Source organism: Pleurodeles waltl, chromosome 1_2 (genome assembly GCF_031143425.1).
Source record: "Pleurodeles waltl isolate 20211129_DDA chromosome 1_2, aPleWal1.hap1.20221129, whole genome shotgun sequence".
Taxonomy (NCBI): Eukaryota; Metazoa; Chordata; class Amphibia; order Caudata; family Salamandridae; genus Pleurodeles; species Pleurodeles waltl.
Window position 1 is genome coordinate 1,019,653,800 of NC_090437.1, and position 27,601 is coordinate 1,019,681,400.

General features: G+C 42.7%; 1 protein-coding gene across 1 annotated transcript in view; it reads right to left on the reverse strand.

Moving 5' to 3' along the window:
- Positions 1-3,546: 3,546 nt before the first annotated feature.
- The window catches only part of CHRNA9 (cholinergic receptor nicotinic alpha 9 subunit), an 80,664-nt gene continuing 56,609 nt past the window's right edge, over positions 3,547-27,601 (reverse strand). Inside the window, exon 5 of the mRNA XM_069205856.1 lies at positions 3,547-4,199. Within this exon, the coding sequence (XP_069061957.1) occupies positions 3,613-4,199 (587 nt within the window). The 3' untranslated portion in view covers positions 3,547-3,612. The remainder of the gene's footprint in view (positions 4,200-27,601) is intronic.

Genomic DNA, 27,601 nt, shown 5'->3' on the forward strand with positions numbered 1-27,601 from the left:
AGAAGGTTTCTCAGCAGAATTTTATTTGCATTTTTCACATACTTGATTACTGCATCTATTACCATTATTCAATTGTTTTCTCTCCAAAAATGAAGCCTGTGGTTCCTTTATGGAAGGCCTATTTCTCTTATTAATTTAGCCTGTAAGATCTTTGTGAAAATGTTATTCCTTACAACTTATCGACTATATCCTGGACTTATCCGAGATGGAGCAGTCTGGCTTTGTAAACGGCAGATATATTAATGATAATTCTCTGGCATTACTGGATATCATTCATCTCACTTCAAAAAGTACTTTTCCCATTGCAGCCATTACTTAAGGTGTGGAAAAGGCATTTGATCATGTTAATTGGAACTTTATGTTAAACGCCTTAATATGGCACAGGTTTGGCCATGGTATCTTGAAACTTATTGATTGCTTTATGCCTCCCCTACTACACCGAGTTTTATTGGCTTACAATTCTCATATTTTAATCTTTGAAGAAGCACAAGACTAGGGTGTCCTTTGTCCCCATTATTATTTATTTTATCCTTAGAATATTTTTTAGAAACTCTTTATAGGTCGTCTTTTTTCAGGGCTATAAAAGTGGAAAAACAGAAGTTTAATTTACAACCTATGCCAAGGATATTTTATTTCATGTTTCAGAGCCCAACACCTCCACTCCAACGTTCCTTAAGCTACTCAAAGATTATTTCATGATCTCTGCATACAAACTAAATATTGATAAATAGGAATTCATGTCACTAAATAAATATTGTCTTAAAGAAATGTTCTGCATTTACGTGGAATTCTAAGGGCATCAGATATTTAGGGAATGAATATTCTAATTCTATAAAGGATACAATTCAGCTCAATTTAGTTGCTGTTCTTAACAAATTATCTACCTTTTCTGTGACATGGTCACCCTTATTTCCATCCTGCTGGGGCAGATAGGATGCAATTAAGATGATCACGCTCCCAATCATCATTGTTTATCTTTCAATGCTACCAGTCAAACTGCTTTAGCACTTTTTTTAAAACCATAAACAGTTTGCTCTTCACATTTTTATGGAATAAAAAAGGCATGTATATCATTGTTAGAATTAAGAAAATCTAAGGAATGGGGCAGGGTGAAGTTTCCTAACTATTCCAAATATCTTTCTGCCTTTGCTTTGAAACAAATTTAGCCTGTGGTATCCAGAGAGGATAATGCTCCCTTCACAGTTTGGCATCTTTTGGAATCAATCAATCAATCAGGGCTTATCAAGTGTGGCTACTCCCCAGTAAGGATCTCAAGGTGCTGGGGGAGGGAGGGTCGTGTAGCTTCCATCAGTGAGGTGGTTCTTCAAAAAGCCATGTCTTCATCTCCTTTGTGAAGTTGAGATGGGAGGTAGTCTGTCTGAGGTGTATCGGGAGGGCATTCCAGGCTGTGGCTGCGATGTGGGAGAAAAAACGTCCCCCTGTTCTTGTTTTCCTGATGCGGGGTACTTCAGCGAGAGTGAGCAGGTCTGATCGAAGGGTCCTGTGTGGTATGTGGAAGTTGAGTCGACTGTTCAGGTAGGCTGGTCCGGTGTCATAGAGGGCTTTGTGTGCGTGGATGAGGATCTTGAAGGTGATTCTTATTTCTATTGGAAGCCAGTTAAGTGTTCGCAGGTGTTGAGAGATGTGGCAGTGTTAGGGCAGGTTGAGGACCAGTCTGGCAGCGGCATTCTGGATGTTCTGTAGTTTGCGGGTGAGTTTCTTGTTGACCCCGGCATAGTGCGCATTGCCGTAGTCCAGTCAATTGGTGATGAGGGTGAGTGTGACAGTCTTTCTGTGTTCACGAGGGTTCCATTTGAAGGTCTTGAGTAGGAGGCGTAGGGTGTGGAAGCAGGTGGATGTGACTGAGCTGATTTGGCGGTCCATGTTGAGTCTGGAGTACAGGATGATCCCGAGGTTTTGGGCTTGGTTCGTGGGGGTGGGCGTGTTTCTGAGGGTGGGTGGCCACCATGAGTCATTCAACGCGTCGGGTTGGGGGCCCATGATGAGAACTTCTGTCTTGTTCACGTTGAGTTGGAGGCAGCTGTTTTTCATCCAGTTGGCTTCTGCTCCCATGCCTTCGCGGAAGTTGTGTCTTGCTGTGTTTGGAAGAATTGTCAATTTTTCCATTAACTATTAGACAAGCGGCCTTCATATAACAACAACCCGAGTCTTCCTCTTCTCCTACTCTGGGTAATTCAAGTGTTTTAACCAAACTTGTTGTTGCCATATATTTTCCACCATTGCAGACATTTTAGAATCCCCCATCTGGCAAACAAGTCTATAGGTCTGAGAATGAGTTTTGCAGTCAGCTTTGCCGACTGCCAGACCCATGGTTAGGAGATTGCAGTCGAGGTGGCGGTCTCCCCACCAGCCCTATAATACTTTCCCACTGGGTGATGGGCGGGACCCAGGGTTCTCGCTAGTCAGCATAGTGGGAAAGGAGCAGCAGCATTGCTGCCGGCTCATAATAGAGCCAGAAGCAATGCTGCCGCACACAAGGGGCACCAGCATCCTCAAAATGTGCACTGCTACACAGCAGACAGTGCGCATTTCAAGGGTGCTGGGCAGGGGGGCCACTGCGCTGCCAATGCATTGGCATGGGCAGTTGAGGGCCCCCCCTCCGTAACCCTCTGCACTTGTTCTCCACCAGCCTTTTCATTGCGGTTGAAACACCATGAAAAGGCTGGCGGAGAACAAGGTTGTAATCAGCAAAGAGGCACTGACCTTGGGGAGCTAGTGTTTCTTGTGTGAGAGACATTGGAGTATCATGTGGGGTTGCAAATGTGTGAGTTTGGGACTAGGATCATGGTGTGGTGAGATGTAACCTAGCATATGACAGACTAACAGGTGATTGCATATCTGAACCAGCCACACCTCTACTCATCACCCTTTGATCTGGTTACTCATATGATAAAACCCAGTTTCACATTTTAAAGAGATAGTGTTGGGTACCAAATTTTTTGTCATGCAACAGCCCTGTCTCATCATGAAAACAAAAAATTCAGCATTAAAGTAGCAATATGTCAACAGCAGGGCATACAACAATGGATTAGGTAGCGTGACCCCTAGGTTTAACATGACTTGGAGTGCTGACTTAGGTCGCTAGAAGCAAGTTTTATGCTTTTCCTTTCCAACTTTGTTGCCCCACTTAGCCAATACTCATTCACAAATTGATGTGTATAGGGTACCTGCTGTACTCACTTCTTTAGATGCTGCTCGCTAAACCTAATGCTCCACCTCTACCTCTGTTGGCACTCTATCCCAAGTACTTTCAGAATTTGTCAAATGGCAAAAAGCTGTGAGGCCTTTAAAGTAAACTTTATTCTGTTTTCCCTTGTCAATTTTCTCTGTTCAAAATACTGATAACCTGTAGTTACATGTGGGTCTAAACTGCTGGGTAGTTCTATTGACAACTGCTCCACCTGTCACTTTTAGAAATTCTTGAAGGAGTACCCATGCCTGTTCATACATAATGAGTATCCCATCTTTACAGTTTCTTTATAAGCTTCATACAAAACTAGGTAGAGCTGAAACAATGAGAAGAGCTGAGGTCACCTAGAGCTTTATTTAGCTGAACAGGAACAAAAATGTTCTACGGTCAGTCAAAGGGCATCACGGAGCCTTCCCAATTATTAAAAGACTCATAAAAAATACCATGAGGAAAAACACCCACATGAAAAACCTATCCATCACCTTGGCTACCTTTTTCCACTCAATTCCTTTGATGGTAGTTGCTCTGTGTTCCCTAAAGCAATTTGTGATATATTCAATATTCCTTGTTAATATTTCATAATGCGGGCAGCAGTAACCATCAACCTTTTCTAGGCTTCCACCCTGTGCAATCCCATCCACATGTCCATTTTGCTCCTTCTGAATGACAACATCACAGACACAGTCTTCATTCTTGGGCAGTTGCATCTTCACGCCTTTATAGGACTCATGCCCATTGGATGTTTTTTCGTAAGGTTTCAAGCCGTCACTTTTCAGGTTGCACTCATGCTCTCTTCTGTTGGGTGGGCCTGTACAGTTCTCACCCACATCATACACAAAAAAGATCTTTGACATGTAGTCCAGTATAACCACCCTGGCCCACTGGGGGACAGGTTTTGCTTCTGCCCCGCAGTGGTGTATGTTCATGATAATGATGGTGAGCGCAGTTGATGCAGTGATCATTGTCATTGTTGCTATGTAATATTTACCTGAGAAACATAAATGGAGAAAATTATTGGTCATATTTAGGGACCCTAAAGAAAGCAGTCAGCATGACACAATCAAATGCAGAAATTCTTCTTAAACTTGTTCATAGTACACTATATCACCCTGTACCTTTTGAAGAAATATGCATTTATTAGGAGACTACACTAGGGGTTTACAGTTTGTATTGTTTGTACCACACAGGTTGTGAGTCTAGAAATTATGGAAATTCAGTAAATATTTTAAAGGCAGTACCATTGGTATACACTAGATCATATTGGAATAGGCTTGATGAATGAAAAATTGGTAACCGATTGTGTGTCAGAGGTGAGATTCATGTCTTAAGGTGTTTTTCATTGTTTTTAGTATGTACAAAAGTCATTTTTGGTTAAATTTGACAACGTTTTTTGCTGTTATTTTTTCAGCCCTTAGATGAAGCTGGTCTTTGCGGAACATGGTCGGCTGTTTGGTGTTACGTCTGTTAAAGGGATTCTATTGAACATTGATGAAAGAATTTAAGAAAGGTATGTGTAATAATGGATGTATATATATTTATATTTATACATCGTCCTTGTGTGTGTAGCTGTTCATCAGTGTGCACTTAACCAAGGGGGTATCGGCAAAAGCAGAGATGGCTCACTCTGTATAATTCACTTAATTCCAGCTTTAGAGACCAGACGTCAACACTTTCAGAGGCTTCAGGCACAAAAAAATCTTTATTGGCAAACCGCTGTAATGCATTTCAGTTGCGTTAATGACCTTGCTCAAGCATAGGAATGCCATTTTTCCTTTCCTTTTTAAACGTTCATGTGATATAAGAAAATCATAGATATAAAGAACAGTTTATTTGTTTTTGTATTACACATACCAAATAAAGTGCACAGTGCTTAAATACATTCAGGCAAAGACAGCTTAATACCTCAATTTATATAACACATATTAGATATTGTTGAATATAGGTAAACCAAGCCGCCTACTCCACTCCAACTCAAAAATATATATTGTATGATAAAAATCATAACAAAACTAAAAAGTCAAACAAAGGGAGAGACACCTTCAGTGATGCCTAAATTATTTTACCCATCAGAATTTACAATGCCTCAATTTAAACATAAATTACAAAAAAGCAAGTTCATGTCATATATTTGCTTTTCAATCTGATTTATACTTATCTATCACAGCTTAAAAAATGCAGAAAATAATTGCAATTATATTTGTGCCGCTTTACTGTTTCTGTATCTCTCACGTAGGAAAATCTGAGGTATTTGTCTTCTGCTTGTCCAGTGTACCCGCAAATGAACCCAAAAGTGTCACTTTCTTCAAAAGGTTTCCAGTTTTCATTGCAGTTTCCATCTGAAGGTATCAAAACTTTTTAGACAGGACTACAGATCCTCTGCTGTGTTGAGCCACCCTGGACTCTTAATATCAAGCTCTTAGATGTATTTTGTTTTCAGTTGCCTCAGTATTTTTTCTCTATTCCCTCCTCTAAAATGTCTGGCTACAGAGTCGATCACAAAGTATTGTAGAACCTTCTCATTACCTACATGTACTTCCTCAAAGTGACATACTATCAGGTATGCTTTGTCCTTGTTTTTGACAGCCCTCACATGTTGTAGAAAAGGTTTAATGAACTTTGTATATAGTGCTCCCCAAATACAAGAAGGTGCACATGTATATTAAAATATACATAGCAAAATCTGTTCTGCAGTTATATGCACCAGGTATGTTAATCGCTTTGCTTTGAAATGGCAAGGACAACTCATTCTTATTCATACCATACAGGCAAGCATTGCTTTTCTTTTATTTAATAAACCCATGCCTCTTCCACTCATCTCAGGATTACATTTCACTAGCTCATTTTTCATGGATTTTACTGTTTTATTTGTTATGACCAATTTTTTAGGTACTAATTTCCCAATTGTTGAATCATTTCTGATGGCATTCAACATCGATGCCATCTTGTTTATGAAAATACCTCATATTGCACGTCCAAGTCCTATGCTTATTTCAGGCACTCAGAGCTTACACCACCATTTATAAATTAGATCCACTTGAGTATTTCCTCCGCACCGCTATAGTTTGTAGTCCTGTGCTTTTTCTGATTTTTGAAATGATCTGTGGTCATCACCCATTTCTATCAATTGCAACTCGCACTAGAATGTATACCTCTCATTCTCCAAATTAGTGCCATCTTGAATTATCAATTTTGGGTATTCATACTTCTTAAGTTGCACTATTTTAAATCATAAGATCCGGAATGTAGTACTCCTATATTTAAATTCACTTTAGTATTTCAACAGTGTCTTTCATTCCTTTGTACTAATTAATTGATATAATTAAGGACAACTTTCAAACAGTTACCCAACGAGTCCTCTATCACTTGATATTTTATCCAAACTAGCTCTGCATTTAACTGTATTTCTATAAAAACATAGCATGTCTTGTGATCTTGAAGCACCTTGAAAGTTAAAGTACTCAAATAATGGATCAATTTTGTTTCACACTAAGATAGCAACATTTCACGATAGCCCCTCACCTCAGTATGACAATTTGATCCACTATTGGAAATGCATCTGTGCCACAGAGTGGTTCTGAAACTTTTTCATATTTGCTGAAACCCATTGTTTTTCGCCACATCTTTTAACACTATACAAATTATAAGTCTCAACTGGACTGTAATGTATGTAGCCAACTCTATATAGGTTTCTCATTCCTCTAATTGTCTATGTGATGCCTAGTATGCTTGATGTTTTTTATTTTTTAAATCGCAAACGTAGCATACCTTGTTGTAGATTTTACACAGTAATGCAAATTTCAAAGTGAGCCCTTTTTACTCTGGAGATGGCCAGTTTATAGTTACACTGATAGATATGTCAGGAAGTTCAGTCTGCATGTAATTTTACTTTCTAGCCTTTCAGGGCTATGTTATGATTCATGAGATGGGCTCCTTTTCAGAACATGCTGTGTTGTTAAAAGCTTTAGCAGATTTGACTTCTATTTTGTGATGGAAGCCAAATCATTAAGGGGAATGGTTGCGAGATGGAATAGGTGATCAAGGATGTCTGAAGAGCAATGTGAACTGGGTACGGCTATGTCAGGGAAAACCTGCACAATGTTATTGTCAAGTAGGATCTTGAGATCTTTGGCCCAAGAGGTTGTGTTGCTAAGTGGTTCATCTACCACCTTTGTATTGGATTCAATGGACAAAGACAAATGGACCATAGAATGAAAAGATAAAGGACCAGGGCTAGTATCTAGTGATAATTAAGAAAACAATGAATCCCACTGAACTTAACGATCTAGTGAATGGGTTTTCAAGGAAGCTATTTTAAAGGTTGTTATGGAGTTGGGAATATTGATGGAACCTGACAACTTCCAATTGTGACTGCAGATGTCATTGCTTCACTAAAACTTCAGTGGCCCCAGCACTTCATAAAGCGGTCAATACTACGCCAACTACAGACCATTCTCCCTGCTGCCATTCCTGGCCAACATCTTAAAGAAAATCATCAACAGACAATTCACCGAGAACCTGAACGACCTCCAATTCCTCCACACCGGTCTGGTTTCAGACCCAACCATAACACAGAAACTGCCCTCTTCACTGCCAATGACAACATCCACATGACTCTAGACAGAGGAGACAAGGCAGGCCTTATCCTGCTGGACTTCTATGCAACATTTGACACAGCCACCCACTCTATCCTCATCCAATTCCTACACAACATCAGATTCCAAGAACATGCACTCCAGTGGATCTGCTCTTTCTGACAGGAAGGACCCAGCCGGTCAGCCTTGCACCATACACCTTGGACACCCACGACCTCATCTGCAGGGTTCCAAAAGCATCCTTTTTTTACCTGACCCTCTTCAATGCTTATGTAATCCCTCTAGACAGCATAATTTACGCTCACAATATCAGTGTCCTCTCTTATGCTGACAACACGCAACTCATTGCCATCCTCACAGACAAGACATCCAGTACCCAGATCAAGTTCAATGCCTGTATGACTTAAATCGCCCCCGCTGGATGAAGACCAGCTGTCTACAGCTGAACACTAACAAGACCAAAATCGTGGTGGAACTCCACCTGGAAGCTAACAGAGCTAGGAACGACACCCATCCCCACCACTCATGCCAAAAACCTAGGCATCATCATTGAGAGCAAACTCAACATGACCACTCAAGTCACTGCTGTCACTGTTTCATGCTTCAATATCCTGACAATGCTGAGGAAGTTTTTCAAATGGCTCCCAGTCAGCACCCAGCAAACCATCATGCACACCATAGTCACAAGCCAGCAGGACTATGGGAACACCCTCTATGCCCGGATCAACAAAAAACTCACCAGAAGTCTGCAAACCATTCACTCTTTTCCTCCCATACTGCACTCACATCACACCCCAACTGAAGGAGCGCCACTGGCTTCCCATTCACAAACGAGCCCAATTCAAACTCCTTACCCACACTTTCCAGGCACTAAATAACACTGGCACAGCTTGCCTCAAGAATCGCATCTGCTTTCACAAACCTTCCAGACAACTCCACTCGTCTGGACATGCATACAAAAAAACAAATCCGGTGGCCAAGCCTCCTTCTACATCACTCCAAAAGTGTGGAGAGACATGCTGCTACACATATGAACCTCCTCCTCAATTCTTGAATTTATCAAGAAGCTGAAGATCTAGCTTTTCAAATATTCTGCTAGACCCTAGGAATGCCGAAACTGACACCTGCTCAGTGCCAAGGTACCTTCCCAGGTGATAGTGCACTCTACAAATCAGCATAACATAACAACATAAAAGAAGACTTTAATGCAAGGTGCAGCAACAGGACTACACGAAGAGAACCAGAGGAACACCCCAGGAAAGCCAGTTTAAGAACTACATCTATCCCTAAGAGAGACGTGGGCCAATCTGTCATGTCTGATTGACCTAAAATCTGAGAGGAATCAGAGGCCTCCTCAGTGTTCTGTTATGTTATATATTATGTTATGTTATGTTTGGAGACACTTCAGAATACCACCCACGGGGCAGCACCCAGCATCACTGTTGCAAGAGTTATGGAATTTAGGGACACTTATTAGATCCTCTGTGAATCATGGTATATGTCAGTTGTTCATTAATCAAGCCTAGGGCCACTGCAGGTAACACATATTTAGAGATTGGGCATAGACTGTGACCAATGGAAGCAAGCCCTGCAAAGAAGTTAAAAAGAAGGTCGTGGTGTAAAACTTGAAACACATGCTGATGTGCCCTGCCAAATTGAAAACAACATATGATTGGAAAGCACACTCCTATAAAACACCGAAAAAGAGGATTGGATAGAAGAGACAAAGCTAAAGATGTTGAATACTGGAAAAAGATGAATAACCTATGGTGGGAAGAACAGAGGAAGCACTAAAGGATGAGGGACTGCTTATGACAGCATATTACCACAAAGCGAGACAGAATATTGCCTCTTGAAGTGGTGCTGCATGAGAGTGTGCACTTTTGGATGTTCAAAGGATGTCGGAAAGAAAAACAATTTTCCTGAGTGAGTTGATACCTTGTTTAAGATATTGCTTTTCAAAGGGGACTGAAAACGACATGTTTTGACATGTGCATGCTCTTTAAATAACAACAATTAGGAAGCATAAAGTGGATTGGGATGAGAAGAAACTAAAGAGGAAAAGGGGCAAATACAACAGGCTAAAGGAAAGATAGGGGCAGGAAGGCAAACAAAAAAAAAAGGAAGCAAGATGAAAATTATTCAGTGAAAAACTATCTATCGAAATGGGGTTTTCAAAAATAAAATTGCATGTAACATATATAGTTCGACAAAACAAACTTAACAGAGCAGCTTCATCTTAATGTATTCGTCAAATAAAAAAGTCAGACTCCCATAAAACAGGCTGAACAGGTTGTCTAATTAATTGATCTGCATGGATATATGTCTGTATGACAGGACTGGCTGAAAGGACAATAATACTGGATCTTAAACAGGGTTTTTCAGCAAAGTCCAAAACATATTGGCACAGACTATCTCAAAAGTATATGCATTTGTGGGAGATGTAACTATGATGATGGAAAGGACAGATTTTTGTTTTACCATGCTTTCCAAACTCCCCCCATACTGTATCTGTATTTTTCTTCAATGCCTGTTTCTTTTAAGTGGGAAAGTGAATAGGTTCTAGGTTGATATATCAGCAAATGAGGTATAACTCATTATTATAATTCAATAAATCAGATCTCAGTATTAATACGTGAGAGGTTTAGTTAGCTGCAGATAAAAAGAAAGATCACAGGATACGTGAGAACATTGTTGCAAATAAAAAAAACAAATCACCGACTGTAGAGGCATCTGAGATGTACCTTGGTCGTTTCACTCCAACGTATGGCTGATCATTTTCACTCAATAGTGATTCTGCAAATAGACCTGTATCATTGCAGCAGGATATTACTCAGTTTTCAAAAACTAGGCTGCAGCTAATTCAAAATCTGCAAAATCCAAGCCCCTGAACATCGTTTTACAGAAGTATGTAAATGTAAAGATAATATATTGGTCCCACCCTTGACTAGGGTATTTTAAAGAATAGTAAAAATCTAGAAAGAAGCAGGAAATTATCTACCTTTTCTGACAAAGAATGTATACTTATACAACATAGAATAAACCAATAAAACTAATATTTACTCTAGTCACGTTATTTGGTAGGATAACATATGTGACAGAAATTTGGCATAGTTGCCAACGGATCTATGATGATCCACGAGATACAGCTCAGGGTTCACCCCAGCCCATCCCTCGGAGAATAAAGACAGAGTATATCAGCTAATGATCCCAACATGTATTGTCTCAAAATCTTCATTAGAAAGGAAAACTTGTAAAATCCATTCATGAATTTAAGAACTGTTAGACCTGGCATCCTTGGCGTGGTGTCCCCTGTCTTTTTGCCTCTGCTTCCCATGTTTTGACTGTGTGCTGGATTCTTGTTTTGATATTTTTGGTACTCTAGGCACTTTACCACTGCTGACCAGTGCTAAAGTGCAAGGGATCCTGTGTAAGTTGTATGTGTAATTGGCTTATTCCTGATTGGCATATTTGATTTACTAGTAAGCCCCTAGTAAAGTGCACTAGAGATGCCCAGGGCCTGTAAATCAAATGCTACTATTGGGCATGCAGCACTTTTGCCACCCACCTGAGTAACCCTGTAAACATTGCTCAGACCGGACACTGCAGTGTCTGTGTGTGCAGATTTAAGCTGCCAATTCGACCTGGCAAGTGTACCCACTTGCCAGGCCTAAACCTTCCCTTTTATACATGTACGACACCCCTAAGGTAGGCCCTAGGTAGCCCCATGGGCAGGGTGCAGTGTATGTCAAAGGTGGGACATTTACTGGTGTCTTTTAAATGTCCTAGCAGTGAAATACTGCCAAATTCGGTTTCCACTGTTGCAAAGCCTATCTCTTTCATAGGTTAACATAAGGGCTGCCTTGAAATAACTTTGAAGTGCAAATTCTCTTTGGCAACAGATAGAAGTATGGAGTTTGGTGTCTCTGAACTCACAATTCAAAAATACATCTTTTGGTAAAGTTGTTTTTTAAATTGTTAGTTTGAAAATGCCACTTTTAGAAAGTGGGCATTTTCTTGCTTAAACCATTCTGTGTCTATGCCTGTTTGTGGATTCCTTGTCTGGGTCAGTTTGACAGTTGGGCTGTTTGTGAATCCCCTCTAGACAGTGGGACAAAGGGAGCTGGGGAATAGCATGCATATCCTGATGGGCCATCTGTGTTGGAGTGGAGGGAGGAGTGGTCACTTACACCTGAATGGGCTGTGCCTGCCCTCTCACAATGCAGTCTCCAACCCCCTGGTGTGAGTCTGGAGCCTGCCTGGGGAAAGCAAGATCTTGTGAACAACAAAGAGACTTTCCTTTGAAGTTTGCCAACTTCAAAGGCAGAAAGAGGTATAAGTATTGGACCCAAAACCCCTGAAGATTAGATTTCTTCAAGGTTTCAAGAGGAACCTCTGCCAAGGAGAAGCGCTGAGGAGAAGTGCTGCCCCTACCTGTGACTGTGCTTTGTAGAGCTATCCTGCAGTTGCTGCTTCTGCCTATGAAAGGGGACAAATACTGGACTTTGTTGGGCATTCCTGCTTGAGGAGAATCTCCAAGGGCTTGAGTTGAGCTTCCCTCCTGTTGTTGAAGTCTCAGGACCATCAAAGACTTCCTCTGCCAGCACCTGGACTCTCTGGTGAGACTCCTGCCCTGCCAAGTGGTGCCCTATTCAGTCCCTGGGCCCTTGAGAGGTGAAGCTGTTGGAAAAGGACAGAATTCCACGCACAGACAGCCATGCGGGTACATTTTCTACGCACCATCGCAATTTAATAAATGATACGCAGCCGGCATCGCTGCTAAAATCGATGCTCTGTCTGCATTGCGGCTGGAAAATCGACGCATCACAGCTGGAGAAACGACACACAACACCCGCTTCCGGCTGCTGATAATGACACAAACCCCACGCAGCGCAGTTTCCTGACACCGTGTGACCGGATTTCAAACGCAACATTGCTGGGTGTGAAAAATTGACGCACAGCCTGCCCGGACCCTAGGTGCCCGTCCGGAAATCGACAAATCACTCTCTTGCAAGGGAGGAAAAACGACACATTGCCGACCCGACCGAAACAGAAACGATGCACGGCCTCCCTTGCGAGGAAGGAATCAACGCATTGTTGCCTTTTCCAACGCACGCTCGCCCGTGTGGCTTTATTTTTATGCTAACCAGGTACTTTGTGCTAAATCATCCTTTCCATTGTTTTTTATGGAGTAAGACTCATATTCTTTTGAAAAATTCATATCTTGACTTGAGTATGCTGGATTTTTGGATGCACTTTGGATTTTTGGTCTTGTTTGATTTAGATAAATATTGCCTATTTTTCTAAACTGATGTAGTGTCCATTTCATAGTGTTTTCACTGTATTACTGTGTGTTTTGGTACAAATACTTTACACATTGCTTCTGGGATTAAGCCTTTCAGCTCATGCCAAGCTACCAAGGGGGTGAGCGGGGTTACCCAGGTGTGTTTCTCCTTTACCCTGACTAGATTGAGGGTCCTGTTTGGACAGAGTGCAAACTGTCTGCCGACCAGAGACCCCATTTTTAACAAGAACCACTTCAGACTTTGCAAACAGGTGTCTCATTTGATCGACCCTGTCCCATCTAGTAAAATGACCTAGAATTAGGATGCTGCACCATTGCCCACCATGAACAAATTCTGCATATGTAAGACATGCAAAGCTCATAATAGTGGACTAATTTGTATTGTAAAAAAAGGGGTTCTATCAGAGACGTATTTTGCTACCACCTTCATTTCATTGTTCTCATATAAATAGTATATTTACTTTCCTTGGTGAATCCCAATTAAAGTTCCAAAAATCTAGAGCGTGAAACTCCTAACTCCTAATGTTGTTCTACTTGCTAAAACCCACTGTGCTTTCCAGTGGTAATTACTGTGTTTCAAAGCCTTTTCACGAAGCAAGACTTGAAACCTTAATACATTCAAATCAAACATATGACAGTCAGTAAATAGAAATGTTTCATGAGTGGCATAATTGAGTCTGTGGATCATTTTTATCATGAAGTATGACACTGTATTCTTTCAGGAGACATAGACTTGTGATAATCATTGCCTTGCTGGGTACCGCCCTTACTCTGTACCTGCTGTTCCATCCTTGGCAAGCAGAGCTAGGGCTGGTCTCATGGCATGGGCTAGAGTAACCCTTGAATACAGTATCAGTCTGGTCCCCTCTGACAGGACCTTGTTCCATGCACTTCTACTAAGATGGATTTTCAGAAGGCGATAACATAACTCATTTTCACAAGTTATATGATTTTATGGTGGATTTAAAGGTTAAACTTGCACATTTGCACAAAGGATTTGAAATTATCCTAGGGGAAGGACTTCAATGCAAAAGTTAGGTTGATGCAGCAGCAGGTGCTTCGGGACCCCTGGGGCTCCAAAAATGGGATTGGAATGTTCTTCTCCAAAGGGACTGACGAGGGGATGTTTTATCCCAATTGATCAAGTCTTTTGACCAGGTCATTGTAAAATATGTGACCCCAATTACGGATGTAATCCCACATTGGAGAGAGGTGAGTATTCTCTGTAATTTCTTACATCTTTGTTGCACAGGACATGTTGGATAGGGTAACTGATGTGTCAATTATCCATAGTGTCTTTAGAGACCATAATCCCCTGAGTATAGACCCTTGTTTACCCAGCAGTGGAGGAGTGGGGGGTGCAAAAGAGTGCAGTTAAGACCCAGGGGCTGTATTTGGTTTGGAAAAATGCAGATATGCATGTCCTTTTTGCTAGGATGTGTTTGAATCATCTGCCCTGGTGTTTTAATACCTTGTTACTCTGGCAGAATATAGGGAAAGGGCTACCTCATTTGTTTGGATGAACCAGGAGGTGAACAATTTTTGGACAGAGGCAAATAAGATCAGATCTCTGTGTTCCAATTCCAATTCTGTTGTCTCATCCATCAGCCCGGGTAGGTAATTTCTTAGCAGTGTATAGTTTAAGTGCCAACTATCATTATGAAAAGGTGGAGGTGACATTCCCATTAGACTTGGAATTCACCTGTATTGAAATTCTGGAGGCAATTAATAAGAGGCCCCCAAATAAAGCCTCCAGCCCGAACGGTGTCCCCATGGATTTTTATAAATCTGCTCCTGACCCTTGGCCTCCTCTTCTCTGTAATGCTTTTAAGGCTACGTGAAAAGTGGGCATCCCACAGACCTGACACTCTGATGTTATCGTACCAATTTTCAAGAAGGGCAATCCACAGTCCCCTGGGTGCTATCAACCCATTTCCCTGCTGGATTCAGCTGTTAAAGTGGGAGGATTAAGGATCTGACACACTGTCAGAGGTGCAATATGGGTTAGTGAGGGCCTTAGCACAATGAAACAATGCCTAAACCTCCATCTATTAGTCAGTAAATATACTGTTGCTAGGCAGGGCAACGTCTGCCTGGCCTTCATGGACCTCTTTTTCGCCTTTGACAGCGTAATGAGGTCAAAACTATGGGAAATCTTAACTGACCTTGGAGTCAAGGCTGACCTGGTGCAGTTTTTGATGGCCCTTCATTATGATTTGTCAGCTTCTGTGAGGTTTGGTCCATCTGGTGAACGGACGGGGAGTTTTAAACTTGGGAGTGGGGGTACGGCAGGGTTGTGTTTTGGCCCCTATTTTGTTCCTTCTTTATATTAATGGCCTTAACGCAGTCCTTCTTGAAACAGTTTCAATTTCGGATGCTCTGCTTGTTGGTAGGAAAAAGGTCCCCATATTGCTATAGGCAGACAATGAGGTTCTTTTTATCCCAAATTCCGAGCGGCCTTTACCTGCTGTTCCAGGAATTTGTATTTTTTATGGTGACCCTAAGGGCTGGTCACGAAACAAGCTAAGACCTTCATTATGGTATGTAAGCCTAGAAATTGTAAGTTGCAGAGAATTTGTTTGCATGATCAGCCGGTTACTCAGACCGAGGATTTGTCATATCTGGGCATTGTTATGGATGCCTGGGGTAACTGGGTCCTCTGTTTAGCCAAAGTGAGGCAGAAATTCTTAGGTGCGGTGGGTTTTATTTTTAACTTGGCTAAGCCTATCAGGAAAAAAACACCCCTCCTTTATAGTAGGAAGTGTCTCCTGGCTCTTACTGATGGTGCAGGGATCAGGGGCCATTCCAACATAAGCTCACTTCCGGTGGAACAAAATAGGATGTTAGGCGACTTGTAGGAGTCCCACCTTCATGCCATACTTATATTTTACACCAGGAGTTAGGGATGAATTTCACTGAAGATATTAATAAACTTGCCCCCTTGACTTTGTGGTGCTCCACCTGGGCGGACCCTCATGCCTTGCTAAATAGAGAGATTATCATTGACTTGCCTAAAGGTTGAGAAAGGCATGAACATCCGGTGGCTTGATTCCATCAATACTGATTTCACAAAGTTAGGTAAGGCAGCACATTTTACCAGCCCTTCATCAGTTTGCAAAGCAGATACACTTTAGGTAAAATCTGCATTTAAGGAAATGTTGAAAGCTCTTAGGATATAGAACTAAAAAAAAGGTCTAAAAAAGAGTATGTAGAGGTTCAAACATTTTTTCTTTGGAACTATATCTAAAGTGGATTTATGGCTCATGGGACAGGTTATTACTTACCTGGTCCAGTTTAGGCTTTGTAAGGTGGCATTTTAGTTTTTCTCTTGGCCAATTTGAGCCCTCCAAACTCCTGATATGCCCCTGTGATGAGTCTTCACCGCAAAGTTTGTTGCATTTTGTTCTCTTCTGTAAGTTTTATAATGACCTTACTAAGAGGTTCTCAATCCTGAGTTTACACAACAAAGGGCTCAGATCCTTGAGACTAGCCTTACTGTATCTGCAACAGCTTGATTCCTCTACTAACTGTGCCAGTATATGTTCCTTCCTCAAATGTGCAATTAGCAGTAGAAATTATCTGGTGTTTTAATTGATAGATTAACCTTTTGTCAGATAGTTACAAGTATTTTGCTGAATTTTAAATTGTATTTTTGTTAACATATTTTGCACTTTACATGGTTTAACTGGTCATGCAGTGTATGCCACTTTTTAAACTGTGGCTTTTAATTTTATGCATGTTTTTGTAACTATGGAGCTTGTTTGGCTGTTTATTTTAGCTTTTTTCAATCTGTGCTTATATGGTACATTTTGTGTCTGAAATAAAGCTTTGATTGATTGATTGAGTCAGTTAAATATTCATGATTATCTTGCATGAAGATATTCAGACCACTTATCCTAGGGTGAGCATAGTAGAACAAATATACATGTTATGAGGGCATTCTTTGTTTACATGGTCCTAGTCTTTACACTTGGTTATGGCATAAAGGAAAGGTTGTTATGCTAAACTAATAGGTAGAAATAAGACAGATTATTGGTGTCATTTCTAGAAAAACATGTGGTGTGCCATTCATCAGAGGAGTGGAGGGCAATGCCCTGGCTGGACTATTACCCACCATTTCTAGGAATCTCCTGTAAAGATCTGTATGCCATTCAGGGAGCTGTGGCCACAATAGCTCCCATTTGTGTTTTCCAAAAAAACAAACTCCTAAACTACAAGTTTGTTTTAAAAAAACAAAAGATTAATGACCCAACACTCTTAAAGTTTTATCCTAGGGTGTGTGTGTCATTTTTTGTGTCCTGAAAAGAAAAAAGTACATCAAACCATCTGCTCTAAATTGGGCGCACAGTCTGATGTACTTACACTGATGATCCCAAGTCTGTTTGGCATTCCGGTCTGCCCAGATCTCAATAGAGTTGGCATACTGTCAGTTTAGTGGACAGGGTACACTGCTGTATTTGTGCGGGCACACTTTTGTATTTGTGTCAGAGTACCTTGTCCAGTAAACTCAAAATCTGGTTCTAAATTCATCAAGAGTTTTCCAGATGTATGTATGTATAGAGTATTTATAGAGCGCATTCTGGCCCGAGGGCATTGAAGCGCTAACTAAGGTGAGGCAGTACAATGTCTGTAGGGAGAAAAGTACAGGCTATCGAGGGATCAGCCAGGTCTTAACCCGTTTCCTGAAGATAAAGTAATTGTGCTCTTTCCTGAGATCCAACGGGAGAGAATTCCAAATCCTAGCGGCAGCAATAGTGAAAGCTTTGTCCCCCCACTTCACCTTCTTGGTGCGGGGAACTTGAATTTGAAAGGTGCTGGCAGAACGCAACAGTCGTGTAGATCGGTGCCACTGTAATTTGGTAGTCAAATACTTGGGACCAATCCCGTGCGTGGCTTTGTGAGAGATGCAGAGAGCCTTAAAAGAAATCCGTTGGGCTATTGGAAGCCAATGTAGATTCCTAAGGCTCTCCTTAGCGGATGCTGATCGTGGCAAGTTCAATATTAGTCTAGCAGCTGTGTTCTGCATCAGCTGCAGTTTTTTAAGTGATCCTTTGTCCAAGTTGAGCAAGAGGACATTGCCATAGTCCAATCTGGACAGGACCAAGGCCAGGGTAGCAGTAATTTTCCATTCTTTTAAAATATAGGGGAACATTTTCTTCAATTTCCTCAGAATCCACATACAGGATTTAATGGTCTGGTTGACCTGAGGTTGAAAAGATAAGTGGTCATCAAAAAGAAATCCTAGATTCCTTGAAGTGGAACCAGGTAAAGGCAGAGTGCCACACTCTTTAGGCCACCAGTTAGGGGACCACTGTGCCCTACTTATCCCAAAGCAAAGAACCTCGGTTTTATCACAGTTCAATTTTAGCCAGTTGGCCTTCCTCCAGCTGCTTACCGCCAACATGCAAGCATTAAAATGGGCCGCAACTACCTCCACGTCTTGATTGATAGGAATGATAATTTGAGTGTCATCTGCGTATGAGGTTGGGATGAAGCCAAAGGAGCGTATTAATTCTGCCAGAGGAGCCACATAAACATTAAATAAAGTAGGGCTAAGCGACGAACTCTTAGGAACCCCACAGGGTAGAAGGTAAGAGGAGGATATAAAATCTCCACTGCTTACCGTAGACCACCTGTTAGTGAGAAATGATGCCAACCTAGAACAAATTATATAATGGTGCAATGGGGCATGGGCACCCTATTACTGAAAGACACCTTAGAACTAAACCCAGGCATCAATTATGAAGATCATTGAATTAATCATTGATAATTAGACTTGCCCAAGAACTATGGGCCAGATGTATGACCATTTTATTTGCTACTCGCTGTAAAGAAATGGCTCCCTGTTGCAGTTACCCCCCACTTTTTGCCTGATACTGATGCTGACTTGACTGAGAAGTGTGCTGGGACCCTGCTAACCAGGCCCCAGCACCAGTGTTCTTTCACCTAAAATGTACCATTGTTTCCACAATTGGCACAACCCTGGCACCCAGATAAGTCCCTTGTAACTGGTACCCCTGGTACCAAGGGCCCTGATGCCAGGGAAGGTCTCTAAGGGCTGCAGCATGTCTTATGCCACCCTAGGGACCCCTCACTCAGCACAGACACACTGCTTGCCAGCTTGTGTATGCTGGTGGGGAGAAAATGACTAAGTCGACATGGCACTCCCCTCAGGGTGCCATGCCAACCTCACACTGCCTATGGCATAGGTAAGTCACCCCTCTAACTGGCCTTACAGCCCTAAGGCAGGGTGCACTATACCACAGGTGAGGGCATAGGTGCATGAGCACTATGCCCCTACAGTGTCTAAGCAAAACCTTAGACATTGTAAGTGCAGGGTAGCCATAAGAGAATATGGTCTGGGAGTTTGTCAAAAACGAACTCCACAGCTCCATAATGGCTACACTGAATACTGGGAAGTTTGGTACCAAACTTCTCAGAATAATAAACCCACAGTGATGCCAATGTTGGATTTATAAAAAAAAAGTGCACAGAGGGCATCTTAGAGATACCCCCTGTATTTTACCCAATTGTTCAGTGCAGGACTGACTGGTCTGTGAAAGCCTGCTGCTGAGAGACGAGTTTCTGACCCCATGTGGTGAGAGCCTTTGTGCTCTCTGAGGACAGAAACAAAAGCCTGCTCTGGGTGGAGGTGCTTCACACCCCCCCCCTGCAGGAACTGTAACACCTAGCAGTGAGCCTCAAAGGCTCAGGCTTCATGTTACAATGCCCCAGGGCACTCCAGCTAGTGGAGATGCCCGCCCCCTGGACACAGCCCCCACTTTTGGCGGCAAGTCCAGGAGAGATAATGAGAAAAACAAGGAGGAGTCACTGGCCAGTCAGGACAGCCCCTAAGGTGTCCTGAGCTGAGGTGACTCTGACTTTTAGAAATCCTCCATCTTGATTTTGGAGGATTCCCCCAATAGGAATAGGGATGTGCCCCCCTCCCCTCAGGGAGGAGGCACAAAGAGGGTATAGCCACCCTCAAGGACAGTAGCCATTGGCTACTGCCCTCCCAGACCTAAACACACCCCTAAATTCAGTATTTAGGGGCTCCCCAGAACCTAGGAAACTAGATTCCTGCAACCTAAGAAGAAGAGGACTGCTAAGCTGAAAACCCCTGCAGAGAAGACAGAGACACCAACTGCTTTGGCCCCAGCTCTACCGGCCTGTCTCCCCACTTCTAAAGACACTGCTCCAGCAACGCTTTCCCCAGGGACCAGCGACCTCTGAATCCTCAGAGGACTGCCCTGCTCTAGAAGGACCAAGAACTTCAGAGGACAGCGGCCCTGTTCACCAAAGTGTGGAAAAAGAGATTATAAAATGGACGTGTGGCCCACCATTGTACTCCATTTTATGTTTGTACTACTGCATCGCACGAACGATAATGTGCAACATGGCATGTATTGCCACTAAAACTGCTGCCTTTGCATACAAATTAGCTAGCTAGGGCTACGTGCCAGACGGGAGCGGCAAGAGACTTGTTGATTCAGTCCTCTCTCCCCCATGCCATGGAACACTGACCTGCGGAAAGTGACCTTTTGTTCTGTATAAATGATTAACTAGACAGTTGCTTAACTTTGTAACCACAGGCGCGTCTGTTTCTTATTTTCTTGTTATTTCGCCGGGTATCTGAGACATGAAAATTGATGAGTAGTCATATAAATCTGAGAAGTGGTTCCTAAGGTTATCTGTAATCAGGAAACATCTGTTTTATGCATGCTAGTGATTTATGTCAAAGGGAACAAACCGCGCTCACAGAAATGTCATGTGATGTCTGATTAATTATTAACTCGCACGCATACGAGTAACTAACAAAAGATATATAAACTCGTGATACATGTTAGAGGGCAGACTACTCCTGAACCTGTACGTGACGGAGCTCTCCCTTAACTCGAGTTACTGAATAAAAATCTAATATTCTCCACATCTCGGATCTCGTTTTCCTTCTATAACTATTGCTAATCAGGAAACAAGAGAAGAGGTATTTTTATTTACCACATTATTGGCGCCCGAATAGGGACTCTCCCTTCCCTTCCCCGCCGGATTCGCCGGCTGTGGGTTTTCCCCTATTCAATCTTTCGACGGATATAAGGTGCATCCGGTGGGGTTTTTCCCGCTGATTTCCCTCGAGGACTTGGGGGCGGACCCGGCTAGCGAACGAGAGAGGCGGAGAGGGACGCGAAGAGTCCATACCCGAGCCCTAGTATCAGGAGAAAGGAGGTCCGAGACGTCTGAGATACCCCTCTGGTGAATTCGCACAGCGCCTACCTGGGTTTTCAAGTCCTGCCTCTCGGTGAGTACTGTCAAAAGGTATCAAGACGTTTTTGTGTATGCACAAAACGGTATAGAGATAGAATGTCACTGTTTGCGAAAATGAAATTTAAGGCAAAAGAAAAAAAATTGTTAGAAAAAGCGGTAGAATTACCTCCTAGAGATACGCCTGCTAGATACATGTATAACAAACATGGGATGTCAGCCATTGTTTGGTCAGACCTATGGGAAGATTATACAGCACATTTGGAGGTAGCCCATCGATGGCCAAAAACAGGGAGTTTTGAAATGAAAAATATTCTTAAAGTAGAGGAACAGTTGTTTAAGAAAAATGCTAGACCTAGTCAAATGGAAGCCATCGAATGGTGGAGGAAGGAGGCCCATAGGCGGCAGGAAAAGGAACAAGGGAAAGTAGAGAAAGCACTGAGAATGTCGGAGAGGGAGAAACAAAAATTAATGGAAGAAAAGGGGCAGGAAGCAATGATAGGAGAACAGTTGAGGGAAACCGGGGGTAATATTGCAGGAATATACCCCATTCTACCAAAGATAGACGAGACGCAAACATACGAAGCCAGTAGTAAAAAAATGACGCAACCCCAAGAATGGCCATCCGCCCCTGACGATTCCTTTTTTCGGGAGATAATGGACGTACCTCCCCCATACTTTACGGAAGGGCAACGTATGGTCATGCCAGTCCCTGCCTCAGGATGGCAAGAACAAGTATCGGCAATTCAAGATCTGCCCCCGAAAACTAGCCAGCACCAGAAAGATATGGCTGAGCTAACCGAAAAAACTGCTCACCTCACGGTAGGGGGGGAAAGGGGAGCAGCAAAAATAGAAATAGATAACCCCCCCGATACTACCATGCCCTTTCGACCCACTTAATGACACATACCCTCCTCTCAGTGATGAGGGAGAAAACTTAGCACGCCTCTGGGAAAAGATAGATAAATTGCCATTGATATTGGAGATGACAAATAAAATGGTAGAATTTATGCTGAGAGGAGGCAATGCGGATTGTTATCACAGACATAATGCAGGGAAAAACAAAGAAGCAACAAGGAGCGATCTACCGGTTTTTGGTACATTTGTTCATACAGCATTATAAGGTAAAAGGATTAAGACCCCCAAAGAAAATAGGGGCCCTGGTAACACAAATAGATAAGGATGAGGGAGACGAAATAGAAGACAATGCTTCCACCATCTTGCTCCTGGAATTACTTGACCTTATAGCTGAGGAAAGGTCTAAATTTAAGGAGGATAAAAATTTTACAAAATTAGGGAGGAAAAACCAGTCTCCTGTACGCCACATGTTGGCAACCACTTTATGTTACCACCAGAATGAAAATATGGATTTGTATGAACAAACGAAGGACTCCCTCAGTTGGTTTTATCTTAAAAATGGCCAGTTGATGCAAACAGAGCTGGACTTGGCCAGAATGGCTGTCTTATGGACCTCACGACCCGAACTATTTAACCCAGACATTATAGCACAGATGTATACAGATTTGACGCCTGTGCAGCGTCTGATAGCTAGCCTACACATGACACAATCCCTTATTATTTTGGGTAAACAAATACACCCACATTGGTACCTATTAGAATCCCTTATGGACCACTGCACAACCCCAGGGTTCTTGCGGGATCCCAGCCCCTTTCTCAATGATTATATGGATGCACGACAAGAATACTATGAATCACAAACATCCAGGGTGGACTGTGGCAGTGACACTAGAAAGCTAGTTGAGCTATCTCGAAACTTTCCCATACGCGAAGTGCACCCGCGACTAAAGGTAGACGGTGAATTAGAAAGAGTTTTTGTGTATACCCCTCTTACAAAATTGGAAATATTAAAAATGAAGGAAGTGGTGCCCTCTCACTCTAAGGATCCAGTGGGGTTTTATAAAGAATTGACAGATATTCTTACGATGGGGACATATACCTTGGAAGATTTGACACAGATATTGCAGAAACTGTTGCCCCCCGGTATCTATGAACAATTACGAGGGAAAAATTGGAGGATAGATGCCAATTACGATATGGTCTGGGCCACCCTAGAACAACGTGACCGAGATCGAAAGGCTGGTGCTGACATAGACCCTTTAATAAAAAATGCTCCACAACACATATTGCAGGTTTTGCCTCAATTACTAACTACAAAAAAAGAGGATTGGGATGCCATATCGGCATGTAAACAAAAGATGGGTGAAGACGTGAGTGACTATTACTTGCGATTGGAACAATGTTTTATGGCAAATAGTGGTTTAAAATTGGATAGTGAATCTTTTACCCATCTATTTGTGTCTAAACTGGTCGAGAACTGCCTTCAAAAATTAAAAGAAAGGGTGCAACGTGTAGAAAGCTCTTGGCAAGCTCAAACCCCGTCTCAAGTCTTACGGAAATTACAATATCAGAATAGGATTAGAGCGGGAAAAAAATCGAGTGAAAGAAACAAAATTAAAAGCTCTGGTAGCCCAGACTATTACTCCAAAGAATATCATAAACACCCTGCAGAAGAGGACTGTAACAGGAGGATTGAAAGGAGTGTGCAATTACTGTAAGAAACAGGGCCATTATGTCAAGGATCAGGAGGGGAATGTTACCTGCCCGGTCCTTAAGCATAATTTGGCCACCGGCAAGACAGTCCAACGACCTTCAGTCCCGAGGGCACAAAGACCTTTCGTACCTCCGGGTCCAATACCAAGTGCCAATACCCAGCTGTATGTGTCAGACCCTAATATTGATGATTCGGAATACGCAGATTGGCCCCAACTTTTATAAAGCTGCCCAGGGAGGAGCGAGGATAAATTGCCCCTTATTCCTATACCTGTGGACCAGACTGGTCCATATGTGGACGTTCACCTCCTGGGACAAGATAAAAAGTTTCTGTTGGACACGGGGGCAAGTAAAACTACTATTGATCACGCTGAACTTCCCCAAGCACCCCTGTCAGGAAATAGAAATATCTCCATGGGTTTTTCTGGTCAACCTGTTACTAGTAAAACGTCAGAGCCAGTACCACTCACAGTAGGGCCTCTTACCATCACTACTGACCTCCTATTAACAGACACCTGTCCAGAAAATCTATTGGGAATAAAACAACTAAAAGAACTGGGAGCCATAATAGTGTGCTCCCCCCAGGATGTGCGTCTGTTCCTACGAGATTTTAAGGGTCATTATACTGTTCGAGAATTAGATCCCCGACTTTCCACTCTCCCCGATGAGCTATGGGCCACCAGTCCTACTTCCGTTGGCCGAATGGTCATTACCCCCCATAAAATAATTTTGAAGGAGGGAGCCATTCTACCCCGACTCCGTCAGTACAGGATGCCGCCAAAAGCGGAACGAGACCTTATAGACATTATCGAAGATCTTGTGCAGAGCGGGGTTGTGATAGAAGTTCCCTCGAACACAGTGAACTCCCCTGTACTACCAGTGGCAAAAAGGGTACAGGACGGGGAGACTCCTAATTACAGGCTTGTGGTCGATTTGAGAGAATTAAACAAATGTGTGGTGGCCCAGCATCCAGTCGTACCTGACATATCCACCCTGTTAATTTCCATAGATTGTGAAGCTACTTGTTTCACTGTTATCGACCTTAAGAACGCGTTCTTCAGTGTACCCATACATGAAGACAGTCAATATTTGTTTGGATTTACATTGTCTGGAAGGAGTTTCCGTTTTACCCGAGCTCCTCAAGGTTTTACTGACAGCCCGACCATTTATAGTCAAGCTCTGAAAAGACAACTAGACACAATTCAAATGCCATCTCACACCACATCGCTACAGTACGTAGATGATCTACTCATCACAGCACACTCAGAGAAGGACTGTGAGCAGGCATCCATGATAGTCCTTACATTCCTTGCTGAAAATGGTCACAAAGTCTCACCTAAAAAGTTGAAATTTTGTCGACCACAGGTGACCTACTTAGGCCACCTGTTGTCGAAGGAGGGACGACAGTTGACTAACGAGAGAATACAGCTCATTCAGGATATACCACAACCTAAAACACAAAAACAAGTACGAGAATTTATAGGACTCACGTCGTATTGTAGGCAGTGGATTCCCCAGTTTGCACTCTTATCAAAACCACTTGTACAACTAACAACATTAGAAGCTAGCAAGACACCTCAGCTTCCATGGACTGAGGAACATACATTAGCATTTAATGCATTAAAGAAGGCAATGTGTCAAGCCCCGGTGCTGGCCACCCCTGATTATCAAAAAGATTTCACTTTGTTCGTCACCGAAAACAATGCAACTGCATTATCTGTATTGACACAGGATCAAGGAGGGAAACAAAGACCTTGTGGGTATTTTTCATCCACCTTAGACCCAGTTGCACGGGCTTTGCCTGCATGTTTAAAGGCAGTAGCAGCAACGGCCCAGGCAATTAGACAAAGTGATGTCATCGTGATGGGACATCCACTCATAGTCCGAGTCCCGCATACGGTAGAACTACTACTTAACAGAACTCAAACACAACACTTGACGTTAGCAAGATTGTCAGGATACGAATTGACATTGTTCCAGCCCCATATTCGAATACTTAGATGCAATACGTTGAATCCAGCTAGCCTCTTACCTCTCCCTACAGGGGAGGAAGTCATACACGATTGCTTAGAACAAATAGAACGAGTAACAAAGCCCCGAGCAGACTTGAAAGACATTCCCCTTCCTGAAGCAGAACTTGAGATGTTCGTGGATGGATCATGTAAACGAACAGAGAAAGGAGAATTAAGAGCTGCATACGCCATTACCACAACTTCTGAAGTCTTGGAAAACAAACAAATACCCATCCTCTCGGCACAAGCTGCAGAATTAATAGCAGTCAGTCAAGCTTGTAAAATAGGAAGAGGGAAAAGAGTGAATATCTACACTGATTCCCAATATGCATTTGGGGTGGTGCATAATTTTTGCACACTCTGGAAGGAAAGGGGATACATGACGTCACATGGGACCAAGATACAACACGCACACTTGATCACACAATTATTAGATGATATACATCTGCCAGAACGAATTGCAGTGATTAAGTGCAAAGCACACACAAAAGGAACTGATGAAATCTCTAGAGGAAATTCTTTGGCTGATAAAACAGCCCAAGAAACTATACTACATGACTCACCAGAAGAACGCGCATATCAAAACAGTGAGAGTTTTATAGGTCATATTCAAAACAAAAGAGACCTCACACTTGACGTATTAGATATACAGAGCCGCGCCACAAAAGAGGAGAAAGAAAAATGGGAAAAGGAAGGAGGGGTGCTGACAGATCAGGGGTGGATGACTCCACACAGAGCTGTCTGGTACCTGCCGGATTCGATGGTACAAGTCATCATTGAAACAGTTCATGGGCCGGCTCATTTAGGTGAAAAGGCTATGTTGGATGTGCTACAGCACTTATGGGAGAACAAACATCTACGAACGGCGCCTAAACAGAAAACACGAACTTGTATGATATGCAATATGTATAATATTGGGAAAGGAACAGCAGTGGGGGTAGGGGAATTCCACCCCCCCGAACACCCTTTTGAGGCAATCCAGATGGATTACATCCAGATGGAACGATGCAGTGGGCAGAAATATGTTCTAGTGGTGGTGTGCACTCTGACTCGATGGACAGAAGCATACCCAGTGTCAGACTATACTGCAGTCACCACGGCCAAACAGCTGGTAAAGGAATATTTTCCCCGGTATGGGTTACCACGGGTCATATACTCAGACAATGGTCAACCGTTCTCCTCTGAATTAATGAAACACATGACGCTTCTACTGGGATACCAGTGGAAGTTCCACTGTGTAAGACATCCACAGGCTGCCGGCTTAGTGGAAAGGCACAATCAGACACTGAAAGGGAAAATGGCGAAAATATGCGCTGATAAAGGGGTAGATTGGATCACCGCACTGCCCGTAGCCTTGTTTTACATGAGAATGATCCCACATTCACGAACAAATTTGGCTCCCTATGAAGTGGTGTTCGGAAGACCACCAAACATATGGGGAATGCCTCGAGCAAAAAGTATTACAGATATAGAAATGCCTGTGTTGACTGATTATCTGGCTTCCTTGATGTCTGCACTCCAATCTTGTCGTTCACAGGTGGCTGCAGCTTTTCCTGACCACACAGATCCAAAAGAACACCAGATCAAGCCCGGAGACTGGGTCCATATCCGGAACTTCGACCGCGTCACGAACCTTGAGCCACGCTGGAAA